General features: G+C 33.5%; 1 protein-coding gene across 4 annotated transcripts; it reads left to right on the top strand.

The window, feature by feature from the left end:
* The first annotated feature begins 851 nt into the window (after positions 1–851).
* Positions 852–8,611, top strand: LOC110629362 (probable Histone-lysine N-methyltransferase ATXR5). 4 transcript variants are annotated; one of them, XR_006348303.1, is made up of 8 exons: positions 852–1,422; positions 1,529–1,609; positions 5,570–5,799; positions 5,879–5,979; positions 6,061–6,276; positions 7,319–7,544; positions 7,698–7,737; positions 8,347–8,611. XR_006348303.1 is itself a non-coding variant. In XM_043949911.1 (7 exons), exons 1-6 carry the CDS (start codon positions 1,065–1,067, stop codon positions 7,705–7,707), a joined length of 996 nt encoding a protein of 331 aa, XP_043805846.1. In that variant the 5' UTR covers positions 852–1,064; the 3' UTR covers positions 7,708–7,737; positions 8,347–8,611. The 4 variants fall into 4 exon arrangements, 3 of the variants coding, with proteins under 3 accessions (XP_043805846.1, XP_043805845.1, XP_021631980.1); XM_043949911.1 differs by lacking the exon at positions 7,319–7,544; XM_043949910.1 differs by lacking the exons at positions 7,319–7,544; positions 7,698–7,737; positions 8,347–8,611 and adding an exon at positions 6,523–7,022 and having other exon boundaries at positions 856–1,422.
* Positions 8,612–9,090: the final 479 nt, after the last annotated feature.

Raw genomic sequence — 9,090 nt, 5'->3', positions numbered from 1 at the left:
GCTGTACAAATAATTTCTATGTTTTTTATCAAATTCATTTGGCTTCATTTGAAAATTCTAATAAGAAAAAATTGAAACTAGACAAATCCAATGGCGAGTTAAAGCTCATTGGATAACAAAGGCCAGTCAACGCAAAGAATTAATCCCACTCACTTATCAGTCAATGTAAGAATATAACTTTTGACAAAATATATATATATAAACATAACCAATGACCGCTCTTAGAAATTCATGAATAGGTTGAAGATATCTGGTAATGTTTGAAAAGTTGGAGATTGAAAAAAGGAATAAAATTGAGCCTTATTTTCTTAAATTTCGTTGGTCTATTTTAGGCTATTCTATCTTCATTTCCTGACGACCTAAAATAAGAGTTGTTGTTTTTTTTTTTTTTTTTTTTTTAAACCTATATGAGTTAGAGTCAATATAGCAACTTTGACCACTAAGCTTCTTCTAAATACATATGGATTTTGACCAGCAATTGTGTTACACAAATTTTGACTTTTTATTCTTCACATCTTTATATAATTTGACCGAGTTTCTCCAACTTTCTCGCACACAATCTTATAATATCCTATTACAATTTTGGAAGATTTTCGGAAAACACAGAACAAGTAGATTTTGCCTGTTTTCTTTCTAATTAAAATTAATTAGTTTTCAGATTTGTAATCAATTTTTTCTTTTTATTTCTAATTAAGTAGAGTAAGTTGCTTAAAAAGGCTGGCTTATAATTCTTACTTAAGATTAGAGTAAGTTGCGATTGACCAGTTCTCCTTCAAATACCCAAAGGTCATTTTCGTCTTTTTGACCTTTAAACGGCTTCAACAAAGACTCCAACATTTCTCACGAAAAGCGCACATGAATTTCCGTGCGCACCTGCCGCGCACGTTAGAATCTCTGACCCATCCGTTTCTATCTCCCTCCATTCCCCGCGAGTGAGGAGACCAATAAACGCATTTCTGTCCAATTTTCCAGTTCTTTCTTCTTTCCTCCAGAGCTACATTGTCCTCCCAAATTCCAAGTTAACCTCTTTTTCATTTTTGTAATTACCAGCCTGCCTCCGCCTTATGGCTCCGGCTTCCACCACCTCCTCATCGGGGGCGGCGGCGGCGGCTCGGCGTCTCATTGGCTGTCGCCGACGAACTGAGGTTACTCCCTTGCCTTCTCCTCCGGATTCACCGCCACCGAAGAAACTGAAGCCCATGTCCGAGATATTGGCCAAGGCGAAGTACGCTGTCGTGGAGCGAAATGACTACAACGACGTAAGCTGCGAGCAATGCGGGTCCGGTGACCTGGATGATGAGCTCCTTTTGTGTGATAAATGCGATAAGGGATTTCACATGAAATGCCTGAGGCCGATCGTTGCGAGAGTACCGATTGGGTCGTGGCTCTGTCCTATGTGCTCTGGCCAGAGACGAGTAAGAAGTGGGGGAATATTCTCTCTCTTTTTATTTTTTTTTTTTGTTTCCATTTTCTTTGTTTCTTCTGGTAATGATGAATGTGACAATGTGGTTTCATGGTTTTGTTTTAGGACTTTCACAGAAGAAGATAATCGATTTCTTTAGGATTCGGAACTGTAATTGTAAGAAAGATAAATGCAGTTCTCCTCTAGGTGAGTTTTTTTTCCCCTTTCTTATTTTAGTAATTGTTTCTGTGTGATTGTTGCATTGTTTTTTTTTTTTTCGGTCTTTTCTTTGTTGTTGAAACATCTTTCGGGCGTCATGCTAGAAATATGCACTTGAAGTTATCAATCCGGCCTAGCAAAAAATAAAATCAACAACAATAACGATGATGAGGAATCCGATAGATAGATAAATGAATGAGAAAATGAGGGTATAGTTACACGCATTGATATGGAAGACGTAATAAAAAGTAAAAAAAAAAAAGAGGAAAAACAATGGACGTGATTAAGCTTGTAGGACTTGTCGAAGGTATTTTTTAGGACATTCTATTATCACATTGTATAACTTGTACATGTGTTGATAAACACTAAACTCCAAGGGAATCAGGGTAAAAAGCTGGTTAACTTTGTAGAAAAGGGAATTCATTGAGATGCGTCTATGAAATAAAAATCCTGGCCTGTTTTGAAGACATTTCAGCTTAAATGTAGATACCAGCAATGGTCTTTAAAGTTTAAAGAGCAATTAATCCAAATTCCAGTGCAAGTTAAATCCTTTTCATTTTGATTCGACATAAATGCTTTTTATTTTTTATTTGACTTTATTTATTTTGGTCGTGGGTTATAATTACAGTTATGTAGACGTGTATTTTATTTATTGAATGGTCATCAACTATGTAGGTTGTTTCTGTTGAGCTTATTTACTTGCCAAAAGTTGAAAATTATGTAAGCTTGTTTGGTTTAGGCTTCTAAAGGTGATTTATTTGTTTATCTTTTTATTTTTTGGGAGAAGAAAGTAAGAAATTTTATTAAGGATGGAAGAAGAATGTTTAGAGCATTAAGTCTCCTCCTAAACTAAGTAGCTTTCAATAACTAATCAGACTAGCAAAAAGGAGACTCCTTGGAATGCCCTGAACACGAAGCTTGTAAAAAAAATTATGCGAGCAACCAACTGTTTCTTAGTGTCATTTAAATATCAGAGTGAATTATTTTTGGTGTCTTAATTATGTCAAACGTAACACCTACGTACTCATTTTTTCAAAATTCTATGGTTTAGTTCTTACATTTTGATTCAGCCAAACTGAAAGTCGTTGTGTCCACATTGAAAATGATATCCTTTTTTTTTAAAAAAATTTGATAAATTCATAATATAGGGATTGATTTTTGAAAAGTTAGAGGGCATGTATGTTAATTTTGTCATAATCCAAATACGAAAAAATAATTTATCTTTAAAAGTGTTTTGATAATTTCATAGACAATTAATGAAAATTAAAAGAGGGACATTCAGTTTGAAAGAATCAAAATACAGGGACTAAATCATTGATTTTTGAAAATTGAGGGACCTGTATGAATTGTGACATAATTCAAGGATGAAACAGCGATTTACCCACCATATGTTATGTTATATCTACTAGAATCTTTTAAAAATATATTGTATCAGATTACAAGACTTCACAGGCACAACAGATCGCATGCATGTATTTGTATGCATATGCCTTCGCAGCTTTTGCAATTTTATAATGATGTGTATTTTATTACCTGTTATGGGAACAGTTCCCACAGAAATGGAAAGGACTCTATCTATTTAATTTTAAATACATATAATGTACATGCCAGTCATCAATTTTACATACATTTATTAGTGTCTAATACGAAAATGGTCAATATGTTCTGCAATATTTTCTTCATGTTTGGAGGCTTATGTCTAAGCAGCCTCATCCTTTTCTAGCATTTGGTCTGCATCTGACATGAATACGTTGAACGATAAAGCTTGCTTACATTTCTCAATATATTATTATCATTAAATGCTAATATCTTGTGACAGACTTGCACTGATTCTTGTATGCTCATTGCTCAACGTGCAGCTTATGTCTTTATGAGAGAAATGTAATAACTTGATTATCTTTCTCTCTTCTCCTTGCAGTTTTCAATCTAAAAATTCAAGGGTGTTTGGCTTGTTTTATGAACATTAGTTTATAAGTACTCAAACCTTATAAGCATTTAAAATTTTAAAAGTTTGTGTTTGGTTAAAATTCTTAAAAGTTTCTCATAAGCAGTTTATAAGCTAAACTTATATGCCCAAAAGATACTGTAAACAAACAGGTAAGCTTATTGGAACTTTTAAGCTAGTTTGACCAGTTTATAAGTTAAGACAAACACCTCCTTAATAATTTCACTTAGGTTGTTGCTCCATGTCTGTGACACACTGTTTGTAGTGACTATACACATCATAAGCCATATAATTACATATCACATGTTTAAGGTTGTAGTTTCTCAATCTGGTTTGTACCTATAGTGCTGCTCTTGTTCTAGCTCTCTTCCACTGTCAATTTTCAAGCTAAACTTTAATAATTTACTATAGATTGTTGCTTCATCATCTCTAACATGCTATTTTTAGTGAATGGACTTGTCACAAATTTTTTAGTTTCATTTTCTATCCTACTGAGTGGGATGGACCTTTGGACTATCTTTAGAAGGAAATATAAAATCTTAATTATTTGGGATATTTCTTTTCGTTCTTTTTCTTTTTGGGAATTAATTGTTTCTTTACTTGTTATTTTGATATTGATGTGTAATTGGATTTAAATAAAGCTGAATGGGAGAAAAGGATCAATATAGCTGGGTTTAACTAGTTTAAGACTAATACTTAGTTATTTCTGTTGCTGTTTTTACTTTCCTGTTATATTTGGACTGGGGATTTTTTTTTTTAAATTGTTATTGCACAAGGTATTTGCGGCTTTTCCAATTTCATTTTCACTTCATTTTTGCTTCTCTTTTCTCCCCTTTTAATCTTGACAATGTCAATGTGCAATTACATATAGCATTGAATCTCTTCTTCTAATGGATAAACAAAATGATGAACAAATAAATGTGCTTCATTATATTGCACTAAGTGTATAGTACACCAAACATTCTTTAAGAATCCCATAATGCTTGCAAAAATGAAAAGGAATAAGTCTAAATTAATGGAAAAGAAGGTTTTTTTTTTTTTAATTATCTTGTTCTAAGGATTCTATTCAAGCCATTATCACCTTTTTTATGATAGTCAATCTGCCGGTTACGGTCGCACTGAATTGTGTCTGGTCAGTGTTGACAGTCCTTCCCAGTGGGCCAGTTGGCTTTTCTTAAGGCTTAAATCTGTCAGTCCTGCAGTTGCAAGTCCAAGACATTTACATTTGTGCCAAACAATGGCCCCTTCATGGTACTATTACTTGAATATCTTGATACCCATGCTTTTATGATAATGATTCTGAGATTATGATCTTTGATCTATTTTGCCATTCTGTTGCCATGAATGTTAGATCAACTAAACATCCTTTTTTTTTTTTGAAATTAACTAAACATTATTTTTTAATCTTAGTAAAAATGGAAAAAAAAATTCTAACTTAAAAAAAAAAAAGAATGTACATACATGTTATTTATATCAAAAGTATTCCAATCAAGCCATCTCCTTTTATTGAAAGTCCATAAGCCAGTTATGGTCTCACTAAAGTAGGTCTCATGTCAATTTGGTGACAGTTCTATGATCTACCCATTAACATTTATGCATGAAGTGGGCAAGTGGCTTCTCTTAACACTTGAATCAGCAGTCTTGTGGTTGCAAGTCTGAGACTTTTACAATTGCACTGAGCGAAAACTATGGTACTAATACCTGAATAAGTAGATTTTATGACCATGATTCTGAAATAATGTTTCCCTGCTCTATTGTCCAATTTGGCTGCGTAAATTTTATCTCAATGTAAGATTGTTTTATCATTATTTGTTTTATGAGTGTTTTGCCTGTATGTTTAAATATAAAATATTCCTTCTTCTCTTGCTCTTTTACGTTTTAATTACATATAACAGCAATTTTTAACAGCAATTGTATTTGTACTAAAGAAAAACTATTCATTTACTTGAATTTGATGTGTGATATGACATCGATGGTTTTATTTGCTTCTGGTTGACTTCAAGAGATGAAAAAGCGCCGAAGGCGATCTGGATCATTGGTGTATCAAAAGAAAAGGCGGAGACTGTTGCCATTTATTTCATCTCAAGATCATTCTGAAAGGTTGAAACAAATGGGTACTCTTGCTTCTGCATTGACTGCATTACAAATGGAGTTTAGTAATGATCTAACCTACATGCCTGGCATGGCTTCTACATCTGCCAATCAGTCAAAGTTCGAAGATGGTGGCATGCAGGTCTGAAGTCAAAGTTGCTCGTCAATAGCATTTCTTATATTACATATTATTTACAATACTTTTTTTATTTTTTTATTAGGTTCTTTCCAAGGAGGATATAGAGACATTGGAACAATGTAGAGCTATGTGTAGAAGAGGCGAATGCCCTCCCCTTATGGTGGTTTTTGATGCATGTGAAGGGTACTTACATCTTGAACACATTTGCTATTTTATTTAATTCCATCACTGCATATTGAGTTGGTTCATGTCTGTTTTGTGAAGCAGATTTACAGTTGTGGCAGATGGCCTGATAAAAGATATGACACTTATAGCAGAATACACAGGCGATGTGGATTACATTAGAAACCGTGAACATGATGATTGTGATAGTATGATGACGCTTCTCTTAGCAGAAGACCCATCCAGAAGTCTTGTAATCTGCCCTGACAAACGTGGAAATATTGCTCGCTTTATCAATGGCATTAACAATCATACTCCGTAAGACTATAAACTTCTGCTTCTCCTTATTCTGATTAAAAACTTTGCCTAAATATTCTTCTTCTTATGCCCCCGCATACTTGGAGCTTTCTTCCGTGAGGTTTCTATTCACAAAACAAGCTATCCAGCCTTTGCATCAGAATAAAATTCTACATGTCTCATTTTGTTGTGTCATGATTGTGTTAGAATTAAGAAATATCAAGTCTGTCAACCATGAAACTTATAAACATATCCAATTTTGTGCAGGGATGGTAAGAAGAAGCAGAATTGTAAATGTGTGAGATACAGTGTAAATGGTGAATGCCGGGTAGTTTTGGTTGCTACTCGTGATATTGCTAAAGGAGAGAGGCTATACTATGATTATAATGGATATGAGCATGAATATCCTACTCAACATTTTGTCTGAGAAATTTATAGAGAGTTGTCTAACAGTCTTGTCTTGAACTGGGATGTGGATCCTCATAGGTCCTTTCTCATTGATGCTTAATTTTACAGCTTACTCACAGTTGTCCCAGAGTGAAAAAAAAAAAACATTTCTCTTGATGTACTCCTGGGCCATTTATAGTAATTTATGATGTACAGCTACCTGTAATGAGGCCATGAGAAAATTTACTGAAGGCAAGATCTTCCCTTGGAATTTAGACATGAAATTTTGATATCCTAGGAATATTTTTAGGAAACAGAATCCTTTTTGTAATATACAGATTTGAATTGAATTCTTTTCTTTTACAGGCAACTGTTATTGCAGCGCTTTTGTTTTATCAAAATTCAGTTCTCTTACAGAATTTTCATGAAGAAATTATGATAGCTTGCACTTTCTTCTTAACACATCTAAGAACTGTGACTTTTAAATTGGGAATTTGACTAACATTGCTTTTATTGAACTCATACCTTATCTGTTCCTGTTCTGTATGTAAATGTTATCAGTTCTCCTTTGGAGTCCAAGAGAAGTATCAATTTCCTTTCATTTCAGTTTCTATATTCTTAATTCTCAATCATCTGTGCAAATCATCTCAAAGATCTGACACTTAGCCTTGGGTAGATTCAAAGGCATTCTTTAAAGCTGCATGGTTAAAGAATTATCTGGAAGCTTGGGCACATGGTGAGCTGCTGTGTGTATCATCTTGTTGCCACTTCTAGAGTTTTACCAGATAGTAATGTTGTGGGTTTGAAACTCGTGTTTGCCTTCCATGCACGAGGAGCTTTTATTATCTGACCAAAAGGATTAGTTATGCTGCTGCATCTACCCCTTTACCTGGCTAGTCAAGGTATTGAAAGCTCACACTTTATTGTGGACATTGATGTTTCAGTTCTGTCAAATGTGTCTACTTGAGAATATGGATCTTTGATATGTAAAATTGTCCAGCAGCATCGTTTTCAAGATTGATGATAGTTACTTACCTTGAAGTTTGCTGTTGCAGGCGGCAGTGAACCATCTGATGAGACAATAAGAACTATCAGGTAAATGCTGCTTTGTACTGCATCATTGCTCCAATTACTTTTCTATATTGCAATAAGAATTTGTTATTTATATTTGGATGGAAAGAATACCTTTGCAGCTAGATCATTTGAAATTTTGAAACAATTTGCTAAGCTTGGGAAATCATATGCGAGAGATTTTACCATTTTTTCTTCAACAGTCATTGGAAAAAATTAAGTTGTATAATTTTTTTCCCCATTGGAAAAAAAAAAATCAATGAGGGAGATAAAAGGACCTTCCTTCAAAGTTAGGTGCTTCCTATGGTGAGTAGCGAGGATGTTTATAGACACTAGTAAATTTTATAATAACATCAGGTTAGTCTCCCACAATGCTATGATACATATTCTGAAATATCTGAAAATATTCCTCATTTTTTGACATAGAATTTGCTCATTGATACGAAGAGCCTGTGAAACACCATAAATGATATGCATCATCGTCAATAGTCTTGGCCGATGGTGATAGGATTCTGCAATCTTTTTCTTTTTCTAAAACTCTGATGCTTATTTACATTGTCTTACTGCACTTGGAAAATATCACTTAAATTAAATCCTGAATTTGATTATTATTATTAATATTATTATTTCCAGGTTCTTAAGGTTTATGACTTAAAATTGTGCACCCAAAGCAGCCATTAAAAGATGCCGTTGCCTGTAGTGAAAGGAAAAATTACTTCTGGAAGCTGATCTTTAGATTTCTGGGCAATTAAAGTGATGAAAGCTGAAGATTTCTGTAGTAAAAGCAATTGCAAAGCTTGTGGAGATCTTGCATATTATGCTTGTGAATATTTTGCGTATTATTACAAAATTTCTTTGTAAAATATCAGTGTATCCAATCGTGTTCCTGTGGTTCTCCAATCCAGTTATCTCAGACATTCTCTTGCTTTACTTATTTGTTTTGGTATAAAGAACTTTGTCAACGGACAAGCAGAGTTTTTTACAACCTATAGAAGTAAATTCTGGCAACATATAAGGATTTGCCTACTAATAATAAAACATCTGACTTTTTTTTTTTTTCTGGCAGATGTTAAACTCTAGTTAACTTTAATTTTAATTTTAATTTTAAATAGTCTGGATTTTTTTTTTAGTGCAATTGGCTCCAACTGAAAACTCAAACTGAAACTTCACAGCTCTGGAGATTATTCTAGTACCAATAAGATAAAGCTTGTTGCTTTAAATGGTTTGAATTTAGTTTGATGTAGGAATGTGGAGACAAGTTCAAGTTTCTCTTTGAACTTGCAGGGTTGGTTCAAATAAATCAATTTTAACAATATATCCAAAATCTTTCAATTAAGTTCAATTTTTTTTTTTTTAATTCTGTGTATGATGTCTTTT

Source organism: Manihot esculenta, chromosome 13, assembly GCF_001659605.2.
Source record: "Manihot esculenta cultivar AM560-2 chromosome 13, M.esculenta_v8, whole genome shotgun sequence".
Classification (NCBI taxonomy): Eukaryota; Viridiplantae; Streptophyta; class Magnoliopsida; order Malpighiales; family Euphorbiaceae; genus Manihot; species Manihot esculenta.
This window is presented reverse-complemented; position numbering and strand designations above follow the sequence as displayed.